This window comes from Miniopterus natalensis, chromosome 2 (genome assembly GCF_054644295.1).
Source record: "Miniopterus natalensis isolate mMinNat1 chromosome 2, mMinNat1.hap1, whole genome shotgun sequence".
Classification (NCBI taxonomy): Eukaryota; Metazoa; Chordata; class Mammalia; order Chiroptera; family Miniopteridae; genus Miniopterus; species Miniopterus natalensis.
The window spans coordinates 185,511,192-185,532,799 of NC_142082.1; the positions used below are offsets into that span (position 1 = coordinate 185,511,192).

At 65.5% G+C, this 21,608-nt stretch overlaps 1 protein-coding gene across 1 annotated transcript in view; it reads right to left on the minus strand.

Moving 5' to 3' along the window:
• Window positions 1–19,914, minus strand: part of CELSR1 (cadherin EGF LAG seven-pass G-type receptor 1) — a 105,745-nt gene extending 85,831 nt beyond the window's left edge. Inside the window, exon 1 of the mRNA XM_087814985.1 lies at window positions 16,335–19,914. Coding sequence (XP_087671111.1) covers window positions 16,335–19,914 — 3,580 coding nt within the window. The remainder of the gene's footprint in view (window positions 1–16,334) is intronic.
• Window positions 19,915–21,608: the final 1,694 nt, after the last annotated feature.

Below are 21,608 nucleotides of genomic sequence, written 5' to 3' on the forward strand. Positions count from 1 at the left end.
TGCAGGTGGGGACGGTCCCCCAGCAGCAGGGGGAGGCCCCCGGGCGGCCTCGGCCCAGCAGCACCTCCTGACGCCTGGGCCCGCGTGGCTCCCACGCTTCCTCCGTGACCGTCTCTTCCGGGAGATTTTGGCTCCACATGCACTTCACCCCCCTTCTCTCCCCAGGAGGGGGGCTCGGGCAGGGCCCTCCCCCCCGGCATCTGTGCAGGTTACGGTCGGGACCCAGAAAGCCTCCCCCACCCCCCCAGACCCCCTCGCGCCCTGATCTCACCCTCAGTCGCCTCCACAGCTGTAGCCACAGCAGCGCGCTGACCTTGGGCGCCAATCGGCCCCTGGACGGAAGCTTCCAGAGGGCAGGCGGCTGTGCTTTTAGGGACTCCTGCACCCACGCTGTGTGCCCAGCGGGTGCTACACATAGTGTCTGTGCTGGGGGACCCGGGTGGGAGGGGAAAGGGGAGGGTGCCTTTGGGAACAGGGGATTCGGAGCAGCAGGGAGCTCTGCTCTCTCTCTCCTCTTGTCATCTGCTAGGTCACTCTGTCACCCGGTCACCTGCCCCCAGCCCTGCGGCCCCTCCATGCCTTTATTGTGTGGCATTTGTCACACCCGGGGCCCCTCCTCCCCCCTCCCCTCGCCGAAGGGCCTCACTTACTTGCCAAATTCCGAGCACCCCTGCCGCCCTCACGGTGGCCTCCTTCCTCCCCAGCTTGCTTTGGACGAGGACACTGCTGACCCCACCGCAGAGGCGCGCTGCTCGAGGTCACCCGGCCCCCCCCCGCCATGAGCCGTGCGAGTCTGGGTCCGTCTGGGGTTGAGAAACGCCAGATTCGAGGGCCGAGTATGTTCGCAGTTTATAAACAGCACATTCCCACGGGCAGAGCCAACACCCGCAGTGCGAGAACCGGCCTTCAAAGGCCGAGACGGCCCCTGTCTGGGCACCGGAGAGATCAAGACGACAGCAGGGCAGGCGGCGGCCACCGGTGCGGCTCAGAGAGTGACCACAACCCCCGTGTCCCCGAAGGTTCTGGAACCCAGTGGGCCTCTGGTTTCGTTTCTTGTCCCAGGCAGGCTACTGGCTAAGTGGGCCCTCCAATGAGGCAGGAAGGACTGGAGTGTCCTCCCCACCCCCAGCAGCCCGACGCCCCGCCCGTGGGCACAGGGGGCCGAGCCAGGCCTGTGCCTCCAGGAGGCTTCTGGGCAGCTGCAGGCTGCGCACACGTGTCGCCGGCAGCCCTGAGCCCTCGGCGTCCAGCAGAGAGGTCGCCCTCCCGGTGGCCGTCCTCAGAGCCTGCCTCTGGCCCGTGAAGCCGAAGTCATAAAAGCTAGTCTTCTGGTGTGAAGTAAACGAGCGACTCTAAAAGCGAGGGACCCAAGCGTAACCGGCTCAGGAAACGAGGCCCACTCCACGGAGACCGCGGCTCCTCCCTCCCGGGCGTCCCCCGAAGGTGACTGAAGCGAGCAGGGCACACAGCAGCCCCTAGGGCCCCACTGTCCCTGCACAAAGGGACCGCTCTTCAGTGCAATGGCCCCAGAGGTGCCCCGGAAAGCTGAGGGGGCAGCATCGCCGTGGCAACCCTGGCCCTGGCAGGAGGAAGGTGAGCGGCCACTGGCCGCTCCTCCGACGGATGACGGGGAAAGCGCCTGCCTCTCGGACTCAAACCACACAAAGAACAGGGCCTGTCTCTGGGCCTGGGATGGGGGAAGGTTCTGGGCCAGAACCTTCTAGAGTGAGCGAGACATTATGGGGCACCTGGGGGGGCTGAGGGCAGACGGGGGGGCAGGGAGGGGGGCTGGTGGAGAAGCCAGGGGCCAGGAGGGCGCCTCCCAGGTGAGGGGCGGCACCAGGACCAGCCGCCGTTCCCGCTGACATGGGGCACCGAGTGCCCGCCTGCAGCCCTGGCACCGCGGGCTCCGCCAGCGTCTCCTCTGATCAGACACAAGCGCCGTGTCTTCTCACCGCCCGGCCCGGGCATTCGGGAAGAGCGGCCCGGGCCCTGGTCCCGGCCACAGGGCTGTGGAGTGACGGGTTCCGCTCTTTTCTTCCCGTGTCAGCGGTTTCAATTCTGCTCGACATGCCCGGTGTCCTGTTCCTCCGGGAAGCACAAGTCATTTCCGTCCTGAGGTCCCTGAGCTGCCACGGGCCTGGCCCCCGCGCCAGCGCAGAGCGGGGGAGCCCCATGCTGCCAGGGGCTCCGGCTGTCCCGTCAGTAACAGTGGTGACAATGGCAACTGCTCTTACCAGGCCCTCAGAGAGTGATCTGTCCTTGAAAGCTCCAGCTAGAAGCGGGGGCTCCGGATTCACAGACGGAGAAAGGGAGGCACACAGGTGACCCTCGGGGACCCTGAAAGTTAACGCCCTGTCTGTGTGTTGGGTTCCTGAAGGCAAGAGGCTTCAACCAGCCTAACCAGGGGTCCCTGAACCCTCTCCTGGACCAGGTCCCGAGCCAGGCCACCCTCCTCACCACGGGGACCAGGACAGGTCCCCAGCCAGGCCACCCTCCTCACCACAGGGACCAGGACCAGGCCACCCTCCTCACCACGGGGACCAGGACCAGGCCCCCAGCCAGGCCACCCTCCTCACCATGGGGACCAGGACAGGCCCCCAGCCAGGCCACCCTCCTCACCATGGGGACCAGGACAGGCCCCCAGCCAGGCCACCCTCCTCACCATGGGGACCAGGACAGGTCCCCAGCCAGGCCACCCTCCTCACCCTGCTTTTCCCTGAGTGGTGGACCCCTGTTCCCTGCCACCTCCTCCTGCAGGAACCAGGGCCACCCCTCCCTCTTGTCACCACAGGTCTGCCTCCCACAGGCCCTGGTGGCCATGGTGCTCCTGAGGGCAGCCCCCGTGGCCCCGCGTGGCCTGGGGTGTCCTCCTGTCCCATCCTGTGAGCACGTGTGACTAAACTAATTTGCTGTTGACCTCACCTGCCCAGTGTTGGGTGCCCTGGGTTCGGCCACCCCATAACCCTGGGGCGACACCTCCCTCATCCATGGGGTAAAGAGGAAGCCACTGAAACAGTGAGTGACCCCCGGACCTGGATTCAAACCCGGGTTCCCACCACCACGGCTGCCACTCAACACCACGCTCTCAGGTCAGTGACCCCGGGGACAGGCCACCCGGGACCCAGTGTCACAGCCGTGACCGGAATACAGGAGGCCCCCCAGGGATGCGTGTCCAGCTGCCGACTTTCTCCCTACCTATCGGACAACACACGGGAAACAGTGTCCTTGGTCACTTCGGGCAAAAACAGTCTGTGAATCCACAAGAAAATAAAACCTAGGCTCAAACACAGCCCCCACCTAGGGTCCTGGGCAAGGCTTTTCAGGACGCCCGGGTCAGCCGCGCCCACACCCACGTCCGGGACAATGACACAAAACACACACACGAAAATGCAGGTGACGGTGCCCCCAGGTTCCCGCTTGAACACACGGAGCCCTGTCCCCTGCCTGAGACCGGGGGGATCCCCAAGAGGAGACGCCGCCCAGGGGGGCGCCGGGATGTACGCTCTTCCACCACCGAGAGCCCACCTCCCCCGGCAGCAGCCCATCCATCCAGCCCAGTCCCTCCTTCCCTCCCCAGGCCAGGTCCCCCGCACAGACACTGGCTGGAGATACTGTGCGCCCAGGGCCAGAGCCACAGGACAGTTTAGTCACATTCCCTGTGGACAACAAAGACTGTCACCGTCCCATCTGCTGTTTGTCCCAGCTCTTTACTTGTCACGTCTGCCCTTCCCTCACCTCCCAGCCCCCCGGGGAACAGGTCCTGCAGGATGGAGCTGACTCTCACCTTGACCCCAGGTCTTTCCCACCCGCTGGGCCCTAACTCCAGGGACTCGATGGTCCTGCCCCAACCCCCCGCCCGCCAGCATCAAGAGCAGCGAAAGTCCAGGAAAGTGCCTCCACCTCGCAGTCAGAGCTCAGCCCGGGCGCCACCTGAGTCATCTCCACGCACCCAGCGAGTGCAAGTTGCTGCAGGAGACGCCTGGAGCCCCCACCCGCCCGATGCCTGCCTGTGCCTGCCAGCCCGGCGGGGAGTGGCCCAGATCACTCGGGCTGCCTGGCGTCCACTGACACCCCCACAGCCCGAGTCTGCGTCGCCTCCGGAACTCAGGGGCGCTGTCCCACACCTAACCCGGTGAGGCGGGGCCCCCAGGGTGCCTCCTTGCTGTGGTCTCCGCTGCGCATGTGCCAAAGGCCAAGGCTTTCCCATGGTGCCCGGCAGGACCCCTCCCCACCATCCCTGCCATCGCCCCCCCCCCCCCGCACTGGAATGAGTTTGTTTTTATTTTATTTATTTTACTTTTCCTTTTATTTCTTTAAGCCTCCCCCGAGGATAATTTTTCCATTGATTTTCAGAGAGAGTGGAAGGCAGAGAGAGAGACATCGATGTGACAGACACATCGATTGGTGGCCTCCCGCATGCGTCCCTACCGGGGTCGGGGATCGAGCCTGCAACCGAGGTGCGTGCCCTTGGCCAGAATCGAACCCGGGACCCTTCCGTCCGAGGGCTGACGCTCTAACCACTGAGCCACACTGGCCAGGGCTGGGTTTGCTTTGAAATCCTTGACGTCCTGGGAGGAGACTTCTGTGCTAAAGGAATGTCCTAAGCCGCTGACCAGGCCCAACCCCGGTGGCACGAACAGCTCAGAGAAGGTGACGACACCCGCGCCCACGGTGCAGAGGCAGAGCCTGCGGCCCAGAGGGGAGCGGACAGCCCCTCCGCGTCTCCCTCGCGGCCTGAGACACCCAGTGCGCGGCGTCTGCCTCCTGGACGGACGAGGGCCGGTCCATCTGGTTAATAAAACTCGCCTTTTAAAAGCAGGGAGTGGGGCGGGCACCTCAGAGAATGAGACTTTCCTGTGTCAAGCACCGAACCCGCCCTGTCTGGAAATAGCCGCCTGGACTGGCCTCACCCGGCACTTCCCGGAGCCCCACGGGACCGAGGGGGTCAGTGGCCACCAGGCTCTGGGACCAGCAGGTCCCCGAGTTCCCAGGAAGGACCCTCGCTTAGCCGGGGCTCCGGGAAGTACGAGGCCTTGACAGGAAGGCGGTGACGGGACAGCGGAAGGAGCAGGGCCGACGGGGGATGAGTGCGGGGTTCACAAAACGTCCAGGGGGCAGCCGGGGCAGCCGGGGCCGGCACAGCGAGCTGGGTTCTGCCACCTGGCATTTATCCCAGGATCAAGTCCCCAAGGGAGGGTCCCAGGCCAGGTCCTCAGCAGCCGGTGCTGCCAGAGCTGTGGCTGAGGCCCTGGGAGATGGGATGGGGTGGGCATGGCGCAGAATTCCAGGCAGGAACAGGGTGTGAAGTCTGCATAAAGCCTCAGGTCCCGCACCGGCGAAGGGCAGGTGGAGGGCAGGAGGTGGCCAAGGGGCCGGAGCTACGCTGCGAGATGGGCCTGGGGGCAAATACGAAGCCCTTAGGACAACATGGGGGAGGGGAGGAGACAAGTGAACTCTCCAGAAGACACACCTGACAGAGGCAAGCGGCAGGTACAGGGCACCCGTCAGTGCCCACTGTGGGCCCCGGACCACAGGCCCGAGTGTCAGCCACGGGAAAGGGGCTGTCAGGCTGGGTGACCAGCTGGCCTGCTTAGCCCAGGACTCTCCCAGCACTTGCACTGGGGCCTGCACCCTGGACCCCTCAGTCCTGGGAACACTGGGCCAGCCGGTGACTCTAGTGGTGGCTGAGAGGTGGCAGGTGAGGGGTCAGGACACAGACCCAAAGGTGGTGCTTCCAGCTCTTGGGGCAGAAGCCTCAGGCTCGGTCCCCTGCAGACACGCAGGTACACCTGAGGCCCAGCTGCAGCCCAGCCCAGCCCTTCCTGCCACACGCCACCACACGCCACCACGCCCATGACAATGAGGCTGGACAGCTGTCCCCTTCCCACCAGATGGACAGCTGACCTCCACTCTGCTAAGAGCAGCCAATCCTGACCCACCAGCACAGGTAAATCCTGATCTCTTGTCACTACCGATACAATAAACCAAATATTCAGTTTGGAAAATACCACCAGATTTTAAAATGTAAAAAAAAAAAAAGTATCTGATTTGGGAGAGGTGAGAACGTTCTGGAACCTGACGGCCGTGAGGTTGACCGTCCACATTAACAGGCCCAGCCTGGTGGACCTGACGTCCCGCGAACTGCAACGCGGGGAACGGGGCTGCCGCCGGAATCAGAAACCCAGGCGGTGGAAGTGGCTGACCCTTGTCACAAGCTGCAGACACAGCAGCCTCTGACGGTTCTGCACAAATGACCTCGTGGAACAAATCACGGGAAAGCAGGCGCTTCGTCTCCTCCTCAGCTTAGGTTCCGTGGAAGGAGAATCGAGAGCGTCCTGGCCGAGGGGGACCCTCGCCCGGTGGGTCAGTGCACAGAGGGACAAGCACCCCTCCCCAGGCCCCTGCCTCAGTTTCCCCGCCTGCAGAGAAAGGAGCCGCCAGACACAAGTCTGGACCCTGAAGGAGCTCGGTCCAGTTTTCACACTGAAAGTCTGCTCTGAGTTCAAAATAGGCCAGGCCGGTGGGCGGCAGAGCAAGAGAAGGGAAACAGAATTCCCGCCGCAAACAAACGGGCCTCCCGGGCGGCCTGCGCCTCGGCAGCTGTCCCGGCCCTGAGCCTTGGCTTCCTGCCTCCGGGGCCCCCCGCCCGGGTTCCCCTGGAACACACCCATCCAGTGCCTTATTTCACACGAGGGGGCACCGGCCGGGTGGCAGATCCAGGCTCTCTGTGCCCGCCCGGCCCCTGCCCTGCTTCCCGGGCATCTCGGTGCCCCCATGACGCAAACGCGCAGAGCTCACGGCACTGACATCCTGTCCTGAGCGCACGCGGGTCTCCGACGGCCGCCTGCCCGGGGGCCTGGGAAACCTCTCCCAGCAATAAACCTGGACCTTTCCCATCCTCTCCTCTTTGAAGGTCTGGGGGGGACTCGAAATGACACACCAGAGAATTTTCCATGCTTACGAGAGACGGCCGAGTTGGAGAGGTGACGCCCACGGCGGTGTCACCTGGCATGAAGGCTCAGGCGGGGACAGCCGTCCTCTCGGAAGAGGCCACGCCCCATGCACCGCCTTCCTGTGGACGACGCCCGCACTCTGCACCCCTCCTTCCCGAGCAGCCTCTCGAGGCCACGGAGGCCACGGCGTTGTGGCTCCCGTGATCTGAAATGTCCAGGGCGGGCGACTCCAGAGACAGGAGCAGATGCGCTGCCAGGGATGGGGCGCGGGGGTGGTAGTGGGTATGCGGTTTCCTTTGGAGGGGGGACAAAAATACTTTAGAACGAGACCGGGGGGGGTCACACAACACTGTAAACGTCCCAAACGCCACTGGGTTGTTCGCTGTAAAAAGGTTAACGTTATATTGTGTGACTTTCACCTAATACAAATGAAGAACAAGGGGGATCGTGTTAAAATGCCGACAAAAACACGCCCGGACCAGCACACACACCGAGTGGTATTGAACCCGAGACCTGGCTGGGGAAGGGGTGGGGTGGGGCTGGGCGCGCGGAGCCCACCAGCCACACAGACGGCAGGGTCTCCCCCGAGCCTGCTGCTGAGGCCCAGCCTCCGGCCCGAGTCCCCAGCCTCGAACCCAGCTCCCGGGGGGGCTCAAGTCACTGGGGACCCCTGGGCACCGGCAGCGAGGGGGCTTCCTCCCGCTCGGGGCTTTTAAACGGAGGTAGATGCTCACCGCTCCACATTCTAATAGACGGTTAAACACCAGAGAGACTTTCCCGTGTCCGACGCAACGTTTTAACTGAAGCACCCGCCCCTCTTGCTGTTCGCGACGTCAACACGACAGCTGAGGGTTTAGACAGAGTCCAGACGGGCACAGACCGCGAGGCTGAGCCCCTCAGGAGGGCCTCCGGGGACGTCCCGGGGCGGGCGAGGCGGCCTCGCTGGGAAAATCGCCCCAACGTCACACGGCGGGGGCGCCTCCCCCTCGCGGCCGGCACCTGCCCGGCCGGAGCAGTTTCGTTGGTTAACATTTTTTATTGCGGTCAAATATACGCAAAACTCAACATTTTTATGATTTTTAAGCTTACGGTTTGGTGGCATTAACACATTCACACTGTTACACAACCCGCGCCACCAGCCGGCCCCACAACTCTTTTCCTCTTGCAAAAAAAGACTCTGCCCCCCGTTAAAAACCACGTCCCCATCCTCCCCTGCGGCCCCCGGCGCCCACCACGCACTGTCCGTGCCCCCGACCCTGCCCCGGGGCCTCCCACAGCCCCACACACTCGTCCTCTGTGCCTGGTTCACGGAGCACGATGTCCCCGTGTTGTCAGGGCCCCTTCCCTGCGGCCGGGCAACGTGTGTACAGTGCGCGCTTCCGGCCCTCCACCGACGGGCGCTGGGCCGCTTCCAGGGCTCGGCTGCGTGAATCCCGCTGCTAGCGGGCGGGTGCGAAACCTCTGTCTGCGACCTCGCTCTTACCCTCCGGTGTGCGCGACCCCGACGCGGGATTCCTGGACCCTGCGCTAATTCCACGTTTAGTAGTGATTTAGCAGTAATCCCGCCGGGCCCGCTGCGGCTGCCCCATTCTCTTCGCGCCAGCGAGCGAGGGCTCCACCCTCCCACGTCCCGGCCAGCATTTCCGGCTTCCGGTTTCGGGCTGTTTTGGCGACAGACACCCCAAAGGCGGGAGGCGGTCTCTCACTGTGGCTCCGATTTGATTTGCGTTTCCCCATCGATCGGTGACGCTGAGCACCTTTCCGGGAGCATGTTGGCCTCTTTGGAGAAACGTCCATTCAAGTCCTTGGTCCGCCTTTTAATCGGGTTGCTGGTTTTTCCGTTGTCGGATTGCAGGTGTTCGTTACATATTCCGGGTACTAATCCCTCATCAGACATAAGACTTGCAGATGTTTTGTAACAGCTTTTAAATGAAGTAATTTCTCAGCAGCTGTGATGTATGTGGCAAGAAAAAGGTCCCCAAGTTACAGCCACACCCCTCGGCTAAATTTCTGACTTTCTGATCCTTACCCAACGGAATGGACAGGGGAGGACTCCGGAGGGGTCCTGGCCGCGACCACCCCACCCATTTCACTGGGGACGCCAAGGCCCAGAGGGGGGCGGCTTGACCTGCGTCAGCAATCGGCACGAGGGGGTGCGGCCAGGCGTCACTGCCAGTGAAACCCGCGTTCTCTCCACGCGCCAGGGGGCAGCCGCCGGGACCGTGTCGCGTGTGGCGGTCTCCGGCCACGGGCAGCCGCCGGGACCGTGGTCGCGTGTGGCGGTCTCCGGCCACGGGCAGCCGCCGGGACCGTGTCGCGTGTGGCAGTCTCCGACCACGGGCAGCCGCCGGGACCGTGTCGCGTGTGGCGGGCTCCGGCCACGGGCAGCCGCTGGGACCGTGGTCGCGTGTGGCGGTCTCCGACCACGGGCAGCCGCCGGGACCGTGTCGCGTGTGGCGGTCTCCGGCCACGGGCAGCCGCCGGGACCGTGGTCGCGTGTGGCGGTCTCCGGCCACGGGCAGCCGCCGGGACCGTGTCGCGTGTGGCGGGCTCCGGCCACGGGCAGCCGCCGGGACCGTGTCGCGTGTGGCGGGCTCCGGCCACGGGCAGCCGCCGGGACCGTGTCGCGTGTGGCGGGCTCCGGCCACGGGCAGCCGCCGGGACCGTGGTCGCGTGTGGCGGTCTCCGACCACGGGCAGCCGCTGGGACCGTGTCGCGTGTGGCGGTCTCCGGCCACGGGCAGCCGCTGGGACCGTGTCGCGTGTGGCGGTCTCCGGCCACGGGCAGCCGCTGGGACCGTGTCACGTGTGGCGGTCTCCGGCCACGGGCAGCTACACGCTTTGCTCTAGGAAAACGGTCCTTCGACAGTCACCTCACTGATAAAAGTTTATTGCCCTGCGAGAGAGCTCTTATCTCCAAACGCTAACACAGCACACGATCTTATCTGAATTAGCTGGTTAGTTTACCTTAACCAAGTATCATTTAGGTTAGACATTTTAAAAATCGTGAGCAGATGAGAAAGACAGAGAACTAGCAGTGAAAACAAACCATTAGAACAGAAGCGTTTTGATTGATGGCAGGCGGGAGGGGTGGAGGGAAGGGAGGCGGGCGGCTCCCAGGCCAGCAGGACCTGTGCTCTGGGAGCTGGGAGGCCCCTCGAGGGCGTCAGCCAGCTGCTTGGTGGGGGCCCCTCCTCAGTCTGCCTCCCCCGCCCCGGCTCTGCCACCCAACGCCCCTGCCTGCACCCGGTGCGCACCGCTCCTGTACTCCAGTTTCCTGTAACACACCTGTAGCCCCCCACGGGAGACCCTGCAGAGACTCGGGGACAGTTCCCCAGGGCACCCCGTCCCCCACCCTGCAGCCTGGCTGCACCCCCGCTCCCCGGAGGGAGATGACGCAGGCAGACCCCGGACAGGTGCCTGGGGAGGGGAACCACACAGACCAGCGCCCTGTGGTGACTGTCCTGTTATGTGACCACCCGGTGCGCCCTCGGCTCTGAGGCCGGGCTCCTCCGCTGCAGCCTCCAGGGTCTGCAGAGGTCAGGCACCGGCCGACCACCTGACTGAAAGTCCCGGGGGAGCAGAGGGGGCGGAGGGCGAGGCCAAGGGGCAGGGACAGTAGTCAGAGGCAATGACATTCCCTGGGCCCCAGAGTGGGCACAAGGCACAGGGGACTGGGGGTTTCCACGCTCTCACTGAGACACAGGCGAAGGACAGGTTGGGGGCAGGCCAGCAAGCGGGGGGCCAGAGTCACGGGGTCACCCAGGCCCAGTCGGAAACTGCTCAGAGGCCCGACTGCACCCACATACCTCGCGCCATCTGAGAGCAGGTGGTCACACAAGCTCCTACCTACTGGCAGAAGGCCACCCGAGGCCACCCACGGGGGACCACTCTGTCCCCCTCGAGTCATCACAGGCACTGGCAAGTCCCAGGACCGGGGCTCTTTCAAAACCGTCATCCCAGTGAGGACGTCAGGAGAGCAGACGCCCACCAGAGCGACTGAAGCAGGAGAGCAGGGGCTGGGCCTTCCTGCTCTGAGAATGGTCACACCCAAAACGGGAGCTGATCCCCCAGCCGTCCGCAAGCTCTAACCCGAAGCCAACACCACTGCAGTGTTCCTAAAAAACGTCTGTACCGTCAACCCAGAGCCAAGGCCCCAGCAACAAACGGGGGACCGGCAGGGCGGCGGGGGGGCCTGTCTCCACACTGGCTCCCTCTTGGCCTCGGCAGGTGGAGCCCCCCAGGACTCCTCCGGCTCGTTCCATAAATGACCCACAGGTACTGGCTGAGCACCTACTGTGTGTACCCCCATCGCCCCCCACAAATACGGGGTGATTCCCTGACTACTGTAGCCTGGGACCCCAACCCTCCGGCAGTTCCCCAGGGCACCTGGTTCCCCTCCCAAACAAACCTGCAGAGAGCAAGAGGCCTACGTGACCCCCCCATTCAGGAATTTAATTAACACCCGGCTTCCGTATGAACCTACGTGTTCAGGTTACAAGCCAAGAAGAAAAACCAGAAAACGACTTCCCCGAAGGCAGGGAGCCGAGAGCAATCCCGCCAAACGCAGGAGTATTTTCCATACTCTCTGCCCCACCTGATAAAATCTACCGTTCGCCTCTGAGTGCTGGCAGGGGTGGCGGCCGTGGCCCTGCACCGCACGATGCCCCCGGGCACGGGCGCCGCTGCCAACGCCTGGCACCCACCGTCCATCCCACCTGCCGGCTCCCGAACAGGCTCCTGCTCTCGGGTGTCCACAGGGGCAGGTGTGTGCCCATGGTCGCTGGCCCTCCCGCTCTGTCATCACAGGCCCTGTCCTGTGCCTCAACAGGAAGCAGGAGCCACCGTCCCCACCCCCTTCCCCATCCCGGTCTATACGCAGCTGGCCACACAGGCTCACAGTTACCACTGAGACTTGTCCCCCATGTCCAGTGACCCCAAAAGGTGCCCACTAGGTGCACATCTGCACAGGCAGGTAGAGTCGAGGACGGGCTGGAATAGTTGTGCACATTAACAGCTCAATGCATCTTCCCCCTCAACTCAGCCCAGGTCCCCCCTGGCTCCCATGTCCCCAGGGCCACCCTGCCTCCCCTCTGGGCCTCGCTCACCCCAGCGACCCTGTCCTCTGCTCCTCCAGGGGGCTCCCAAGCCCCCCACCACTCCGGCTCTCACCTTGGCTCACCCGCATCCCATCTCTGTCCTCAGGCTCCCCGGCTGCCCCTGGTGACTCCCCTCCAGGACCCCACTCTCCCCCCGCGTGGGAGCCCAGGCCCTCGGTGTCTCCTGCCCCAGCTCTGATGCAGGTCCGTTCCACCCGACAGGACACGGGGCCACAGCTCCTAGAGGCGTTTATCCTGGAAAGCGTGGCCTGAGAAAACGTGGCTCAGAAGCCCGTCCCAGGTTCAGACCCCAGGAGGTGGAGGGGTGACAGAAAAGCCTCCCCACGAGGCTGCCGCAGAAGGGTGCCTGAGATCCGACAGGCAGCGCCTGGGGGGATCCCAGCACGCGGAGTGGTCAGTGGTGAACCCCAACATCGCCTCTACATCTGACCATCTAACCTCACAACCCCCTCCTTCACCCGTGTTCCTCAGCCCGGAGCTGGGCCAGGCCCTCCCCTCCCTGCTCACTGCCCGGAGCCTCAGACACCACCCCAATCTCGGCCCCCAGCTCCCCTGACCCCCTACCAGACCCTCCAGCCAGCCTCCCCTGGTTCCCCCCGCTAGGGACACATTTATCCATTGTCGGTCTCCACCCAACCTCCAAGATGGGCCACAGGGCTCTCCAGGCCAGGGCCTCACACACAGTAGGCCTGGCACACAGTAGGTGCTAAGTAAACAAGCAAACACTCCTTTGTTTCCGAGCCAGTGTTTCTGAAAGTATGTTAGGCCACTATCGCCAGAGCTACCGAAGCCCTTGGATGGTTAACCAGGGCCCAAAGCCCCTGACTATGTCACGGGAGAGCCCCGCTCACCCACTGCGGCGGCCCCGCCGGGAGTCAGACACAAAACGCCGCACGCCGGTCCCGCCCGGTCGACACCGGTGCAAGGGCCACCTCCCATTTCCTTGTTTGCAGTCGTCTATTTAAAAGCCCCTACGATACCCTGTGTTTAACCAGGCAAATCCCTCTGAAACGTGACCGAGCCCGGGCAGCCGGCACCAGAGCAAACGGCGGGGGTTACTCACGCCCGCGGCTCCGCTGAGGCCTTTCCCGACGTGTCTGAACGGCGCAGCGACCAGCCGTCTTCACCCCGCAAGTGCTGCTTCCCCGGGTCCCTAGGTCCACCCCACCCACAAATGCAGGGACATTTCCTACCCAATGCCACGTTCTGCAAGGCACGGCAAAGGCGCTGCACCCGCAGGATTAGCAACGTCAACGTCACCAAAACACCACCCCCCGGGGGGCTGCGGCGAGGACCCAGCGCTCGGGGTCCCGCCGGGTGGCAAGCCAAGCGCTTTCACATTCAGGCGGTTTCTAAACATTCACGGTAAAAAGTCCCTCCCACAAGGAAAACATTTCCAATATGCTTTTATTTATTTTAGAGAGAGAGAGACAGAGAAACGCTGACGTGAGAGAGAAACATCAATCAGCTGCCTCCTGCAGGCACCCCAACCGGGATCGAACCCGAAACCTGGCCATGTGCCCTGACCGGGAACGGAACCGGCGACCTTTGGGTGCACAGGACGCCGCTCGGCCAACTGAGCCACACCGGCCAGGGCCCGACCACAAAACTTCAAGTCTCATTCAAAACTGTCACGTGGTAGAGAAACACCTTGTGTGGCTGGATGTCACCCCAAAATGGCAGCTATTGGAATTCGACTATATTCAGAATTCAAAATTTTTTCAAATACTGTTTGGTCCTTGGGAGGCTACATAAAACCATCGACACTATCTGCTCCCAGTGGGAAGGACTGTGGGAGGGCCCCCGCCCCCAGAGCCCCCCACCCCCACCCCAGGGCACCTTCCCAGCAGGGCGGGAGGCTCTCCGCCCTTCCTGGCCTGGAGCCCACAAAACCTAATCCAGGCTGTTCCCTTGGCACCTCCAGGGCAGCAGGACCAGGCTTCGGGCATGGCTGTAAAACAGGAGCCAACAGCACTTCGCTGAAAACAGTGTAGGAGTTTTAAACAACAGCTCTCCCCGCCGTCCCCAATAAAACCCAAGCCTCGACTCCGGTTAATTCAGGGGCTGACCTCTGCCCTTTGTTTTCTTTCCACACAGGGCTCTGCCGCTGGGAATCACACATTTTATAGTTTATAGCGACTCGCTACTTCGGGGCATGAAATCGGAGTCAAGTAGTCTGAGGGTTACTACACGGCACCCAAAGGTGCCTACTTTAAACCGGAGCAAGGAAGTATTCGCCATGGACACAATTCACGTAGCAAGTCATTTCTCAAAAACTTTGTCCCAGGTAAGCGATGGGGCTGCGGGTGGGGGGGCTTGTTTTGTCTGGATCATGGTTGGACACCTGGACTCCTGTGTAGCCCTGAGGATGCTGACACCTCTGAGCCTCAGTTTCTTTATCTGTAAAATGGGCAGCAGCCAAACACAACTCACCCCCCAGCCACCAGAAGATTCAGCGACAGTGTAAGTACAGGTTATAGAAAACTGCGTGACACCCAGTAAAAGGTCCTCATTATTACCTGGGGGAGTCAACACGTGAGCCCCCGGTGCCTGACTCAGCGAGGGTGTGTCACTACAATTCAGAGCCCAGATCCCTGGGACAATTACCCCAAGCCACCTCCGACTGTGGTCGAGGCTGGGGGCCCGCCACGCAGGCCAGGCGGCCCTCAGGAACTAACCCCTTTTGAATGAAATCCGCCCTAAACCCTGTTATCCGGCCAACACGGGGGGCTCACATTCCTGACGCCCCAGACAGACGCAAAGCCTGGCTGATGCCAGCGCGCCCGCTCCCATGAAGCACCGCGCCCCGCAGAATCAGCCCCGAGGACGCTGCCAAGTCCTGTTTGTAGGGCTGCGGTCCCCTCTCGGCTTTATCCAGCAGATAAAGAAGCGAGAAAGGCAAATGGAATTCAGGAAAGAGACTTTCCAAAAAAATTATGTCACCGCTTGGAGCAGCCCGAACCCTGGTTGGCAGTTCTCCCTGAGGGGCTCTGCACACACACAACCTCACAAAACCTGAAACAGTCACCTGGAGACAGACTCGACTGCCCAAGTGGGCACCGAGGCATCGCGTCACTTCAGAACGGGACCGCGGGGTCCAGGTCCTCTTACAAGCAAACCACCAGGACCTGTCTGCTTTGCCCTCCCTTAGCGTATAAAGAATTACAGTCGACCGTGGAAACAAAACTGGACAGAAAATAAACTTTTTCATGCTCCCAGGGCTCCCACGGTGATAGCGTATCCTAATAATTTATTGTTAGAAAGACTGATCTGAAACGTTGACTTGACCCACCGACCCGAGCCTTTCTTGGTGATAATTAAGGTCACCTGCCCACACCAACGGGTCACATCCACAGGTAGGCACCTCGAGGAGCTGCTGGGGGTCCCTTTATTGTTCCCTGCGCCCCGCCAGATCCCTCCTTCTTCCGTGTGTCTCCAATCCCACACCCAGCCTGGTCTCCCTCCCTCTCCCCAGCCCCGCAGGCCATGCCGGGCACATGGGGGCCAGCGCTTTGCTGCCAAGCACTGGGCTGGCTGGGCAGAGAGTCCTCTCTCTTCTGCCCACCTCCAGCCCCAGAGCAGGCAGCTGGGTTCCCACACTGGCTCCACCGGCGACCTGGGCAGGCCTCTAAGTAACACCCAAGCGAGAAGCCTGCAGCCAAGATCAAACGGGCTCTGCTTTTCAAAGGGCTCCCACAGAGAGCACACGCAGCCGACTGTTATTATCTGGAGGAGACAGAAAAGAGACACCGAGGGAACTGACTCCAGCCGCATTACAGGGTGACTCAGGGACCCATCCGGCAATTTCCAACGGTCCCGCCCGGGAACTAATTGGCACATGTGATGGGCAGTGACCTTTGATCTTTCCAGACAGGTGTGCGGCTGACTGCAAAGCGTCCCAAGTGAACCAGATGACGCAGATAACCCCCGAGACCAGGTTTTAAATGCACAACCCAGGAGCCTCATCAGCCAGGTGGGGAAAGAGCCAGGAAGCCCTGGTCTTGAACTTGAAGAAGCCCAGGCCTGCTCCCAGCCAAAAACGCTGAGGGAAGCGGTGCTCGCGTCCCTCCCACTCCCTCGGCGGGGTGGGGAGCACCTCCCCCTTCCCGCTTGCCGCATCCGACCATCCAACCGGAGGCCACAAATCCCCAAAGTGTTGCCTGGGCCCTGCCCGAATGCGCCCCGGCACGCTGGGCAGGCCCCTGGCAGGTCCCCACAGCTCCCCAGGTGGCCCAGCAGGAGCCCCAAGGGCCACTCACCAGAAACAGACACCTCCATGAGCGCCTCCAGCGGGCGGTTATTGTCCAGGTCGTGGCTGAGCTGCAGCTCCCCGGTGGCCGAGTCCAAGAGCAGCAGCCGCAGCTCGTTGCCCTGCAGGAAGGTGTAGTTGAGGCTGTCGGAGACGTCGGGGTCGTGCGCTGGGATGCGGCCGATCACGCCGGTGGGGAAGCTGTTGGACTTATTGGTGACGTAGTTGTTGAAGAGGATCTGGAAGTCGGGCAGCACCGGCGGGTTGTCGTTCTGGTCCAGCAGGCGGACATGCACGGTGGCCCGGCTCACCAGGGGCGCCGAGGTGGCCTGCACCACCAGCACGTACTCCCTCCGGACCTCAAAGTCCAGCTCCACCAGGGCCCGCAGGTCGCCGCTCAGCAGGTCCAGCTGGAAGACCTCGGGCACGTTGCCCTCCACGATCTGGTACATGATCTGGGCGTTGGGGCCCTCGTCGGGGTCATTGGCACGAATCCTCGCCACCACGGACCCCACGGGGCTGTTTTCCTCCACGAACAGCTCCAGCTCGTCCCTCTCGAACACGGGGGGGTTGTCATTAATGTCCAAGACGGTCACCTGGATGTCCACGGAGGCGCTAAGGGGCGCTGGCCTGCCCCGGTCCACGGCCAGGACGCGAAGGTTGTACACGGCCACGTTCTCTCGGTCCAGCCGGCGCTGGGTGCGGATCACGCCGGACGTGGGCTCGATGTAGAAGTCGCCGTGGCCGTCGTCCCCGCCCTGGAAGGTGTAGAGCAGCCGGCCATTGGGGCCCGAGTCCCGATCGGTGGCGGAGACCTGCAGGACGCTGGTGGACGGCGGGGCATCCTCGAAGACGGAGCCCTGGTAGAAATCCCGCAGGAAGCGGGGCGCATTGTCGTTGGCGTCGAGGATGAGGATCTCCAGGGACGTGGTGTCGGACTTGCGAGGGATGCCGTTGTCCCGGGCGGTGATGGCCAGCGTGTAGGCGGCCTGGTCCTCGTAGTCCAGCTCGGTGGTGGTGTAGACGGTGCCGCTGTCGGGGTCGATGCGGAACTGCGGCACCGGGTCCTCCAGCACGTAGGTGATGCGCGCGTTCTCGCCCGTGTCTTCGTCGGCCGCGCTGATGGTGGCCACGGAGGTGCCCACGGGCCGGTCCTCGCTGACGCTCACGGTGTAGTGGGAGCTCTGGAAGACCGGCCGGTGGGTGTTGGCGTCCGTGACGTTGATGAAGACCTGCGCCGTGTGCGAGCGCGTGCCGTCCGACGCGGTCACCGCCAGCACGTACTGACGCTCCTGCTGGTAGTCCAGGGGCAGCGCCAGGGTGACCAGGCCGCCGCCGCTCTGGCTGCTGAGCGCGAAGCGGTTGCGCGTGTTGCCGCCCGTCAGCTGGTAGGTGATCACGCTGTTGGCGTCGCGGTCGCGCGCGCGCAGGGTCAGCACGCTGCTGCCCACCGCCGCGTCCTCGTTGAGCCGCAGCTCGTAGGTGGGCTGCGTGAACACCGGGTCGTTGTCGTTGACGTCCAGCACCGTGATGGACACGCTGGCCGACGAGCTCATGGGCGGCGAGCCGTGGTCCACCGCCTCCACGCCGAAGCTGTAGCGCTCCACCGCCTCGCGGTCCAGCTCCGCGCGCACCGTGATCCAGCCCGAGCTGTTGTGGATCTGGAACGGGAAGTCGGCCGTCGAGGCGGCCGCGTCCTGCGCCCCCGGCCCGGCGCCCGCGGCCGACGCCGTGTCCACCAGGCGGTAGCGCAGGCGCGCGTTCTCGCCCGCGTCGGCGTCCACCGCCTGGATGTGCAGCACCGAGTGGCCCAGCGGCACGTCCTCCAGCACGGCCGCCTGGAAGGGGCTGCTGACGAAGATGGGCGCGTTGTCGTTCACGTCCAGCACCTGCACCGAGACCAGCCCCGAGGCGTTGATGAGCGGCGGCCGGCCCCCGTCCTGCGCCTTGATGCGCAGCGTGTACTCGCGGATGGCCTCGAAGTCCAGCGGGTTGATCACGTCGAGGCTGCCGCTCAGCGAGTGCAGGTAGAACTGGCCCCGGAGGTTCCCGCTGACGATGCTGTAGTGGATGGCCGCGTTCTGGCCCTGGTCGCGGTCCGTGGCCTGCACGCGCAGCACCGGCGTGTTGACCGCCACGTCCTCGGGCACCTGGACCACGTAGCGCTTCTCGCTGAACTGCGGGCAGTTGTCGTTCTCGTCTTCCACGGCGATGTGCACCGTGGCCGTGGCGCTGCGCGGGCCCGGGTTGCGGCCCTGGTCGTTGGCCTCCACCAGCAGCTGGTACCGGGCCTCCTCCTCGCGGTCCACGGCCGCCCGCGTGCGCACGACGCCCGAGCGCGCGTCGATCTCGAAGACGCCGCGCGCGCCCTCCAGCAGGCGGTAGCGCATGTTGGCGTTGGAGGGCGCGTCGCCGTCGGTGGCGCGGATGGTCAGCACCTCGTAGCCCACCTCCAGGTTCTCGCGGACGCGCTCGCGGTACTCGGACTGCTCGAAGACCGGGCTGTGGTCGTTGGTGTCGCTGACCGTGACGGTCAGGTAGGTGGCGGCCGAGCGGCGCGGCGAGCCGTGGTCCACGGCGCTCACCTTGAGCACGTGCGTGTCCTTGGTCTCGCGGTCCAGCGGGCGGGCCGTGCTCACCGCGCCCGTGCCGGGGTCAATGGCGAAGAAGCCGTTGGAGCGCTCGTCGAACAGCGCCTCCATCTGGTAGCTCAGGCGCCCCGCCTCGCCCTCGTCGGGGTCGTGCGCCCGCAGCTCGATGACCGCGGTGCCCGCCGGCTCGTTCTCAGGCACCGACACCTGGTAGCTGGGCAGCGGGAACTGAGGGCTCGTGCTCCCGCCCGCGCCCCGCCGGGCCCGCCTCGCCGCCCCCGCGCGGCTCTGGGCCTGGGGCAGCTTTGGCGGCGGCGAGGGCGACGGCGTCCCCAGGGCCGCCTCCAGCTCCAGCTCCACCCGGACGGCGCCGGCCGCGCGCCTCAGGGCACAGAGCAGGCGCAGGCGGGCCGAGCCCCCGGGGGGCAGGCAGACGGGGCCGCGCGGGCAGAGGCGCCCGGGGAGCCGCGGGCAGCGGCAGGCCGGGAACGTGGTCAGGGCCGCCAGCGCCGAGTGCAGGGCGGCCCCGCCGCCGCCGGGGGCCGGGAAGCAGAGCGCAGCGCCGGGCCCGGGCGCCGTGAGCACAGCCCGGGCGCGCAGCTCCGCTCCGGTGGCCCGTCGTTGCCGGAGCCGGGCGCCGCAGCCGGGCCCGTGCGCGCGCGCCCGCAGCCGGAGGCTCAGCGCCGTCGGGGCGCCGCGGGCGGCCAGGCGAACCAGCAGCGGCAGCGGGCGGCCCCCCAGGCGGGCGCAGCCCCGGGGCGCCGGGCCCGGCCCGCGCCGCCGCCCGCCCAGCCGCCCGTCGCGGCTCACGTCCAGCAGCTCTCGGAGCGCCCGCGGGGTGCGCGCGGCGTCCAGCGCGTAGGTCCAGCCGGGACCGAGGGCGAAGGCGCGGGCCCCGCCGGGCACGCGCAGCTCCCAGGCGGCCACTCGGAGCCCCAACAGCGGCAGGGCGGCGGCTGCGGCCAGGAGGAGCAGCGCGGGCGGCGGCCGCGGCGCCATGGCCCGGAGCCGGGCTCCGGAGCACAATCCATGCACCCGGCGCGGCTCCGCATCCACCCGGCGCGGCCGGGGGGCGGCTCCCGCGCGCCCGGCGCCCGGCCCTCGGGGCGGCCCGCGCCCCGCCTCTCCGGGGGCCCGGGCGGGGTCGCCGGGGGCCGCGCTCCCTGTCTGCCCCGCAGCTTCCACTTCGGGAGCACTTTGCGAAAGTTTGCGAAGTTGGTTCCAAGATGGCTCCTCCTGGCGTCCCGGGAGGGCGCCGCGCACCAACCTGCGGCGGCGGCGGCTCCAGGTGGCTCCCGCGCGCGCGCGGCCGGCCGGCGTGGGAAGCGGGCGGGCCCGCGGGGGGCGGGGGCTGCGCTGCGGGAGCGGCCGGGTCTCGCCGCGCCGCTCAGACCCCGGCGGCCGGCTGCTGCCCCGCGGTGCGCTCGCCCGCGCCCCCTCGGCGCGCTCTCCCCGCCCCCGGCCCCGCCCAGCCCCGGCCCGGCCGCGTATTGTTCCGCCTCGGGGGGAGCTGGCCCGGAGGTGCGCGCCCGGGCAGCGCTATGGAGACGCGGGGGCGGGGGGAGGGTGGGGTGGGGGAGGGGCCGGCCCCGCTCCCCCGCAGCCTCCCCACCCGTCTCCCTGGGGGGCGGGCCCGAGGGGGCCGGGCGGGGAGAGGCGGGGCTGGGGGGGCCCGGGGCGGCCGCTAACCGCGGGGCCGGGGCTCCGCTCTTCCCCGCCCGGCGAGCCCCAGCCCCCCCGCGCCCCTCGCCGGCAGAACGGCCGCGCGGAGACCGCTGTCCCCCCGCCGCGCGGGCTGGCCCGGGGACGCGGGAGAGGGTGCGGAGGTGCGGGGCGCGCGCCCGGGCCAGCACCCAGAGGGCTGCTGGGGGCAGTCCCACCTTCACAGCCGAAAGCGGGAGACGCGACTGCTCCCCCCACACGCGCGTACACCCCCCTGGGCGACTAAACTTCTTGGGACTTGGAAACCCAATAGGCACCTAGCTGGATCCCGGGCCCACTTTGTTGAAAGCGCTTTTAAACGAAAAGAAAAACAGCCCGGCTGACATTTGGTATTTGGAACGGGGGCTGCGGAGGCGACCTCAGGTCCCGCGCGCGCGACGGACGCACCGCCCGGTTCAGAGCCTCCGGCCACTCCGCCCGCTACTCGGGGAGTGGGCCCCGGAGGCGGCGGGGGGCCCTGGAGACGGAGGGGGGGCCGCCTGCGGCATTCACAGCCGTGCCCAGCGCCCGGTGCCCCACCGCCGCCTGCTGCAGGGCGCAGCCTGGGGGAAGGAGCGTGCGCTGCGCAGCGAAGCTCCTCCGTCTCCTGCGGGGCTTTGGGGCCGCGCCGCCGCTGGGGGGGTGCACTCGCCTCCCCAGGGCTCCGGGTGCACCTGAGCCTCCTGGGGGCCCTGGGCCTCCCAGTGGCCGGGGAGGGGGGGGGCAGTGGGGCAGCACCGGTGGGGTCGCTGCTTAGAAGGCCCCCGGGGCGGGTGGAAGCAGGGCGCGCAGGGCGCGCAGATGTGGCTCCCTGGTCGGCAGAGCGGGTCCCGGGGAAGAGGGAGGGTCCGGCGGCCGCTGCGTGTCCTGGCTGAGAGCAGGGAGGTGTGGAGCCGGGGTGGCCACAAGCAGACAAATAACCGGAACGAATATTGCTCAAAGTCGCTGAAAACAATGTCTTTGGGCTGCAGCCAAATATGAGCTTTTCTTCC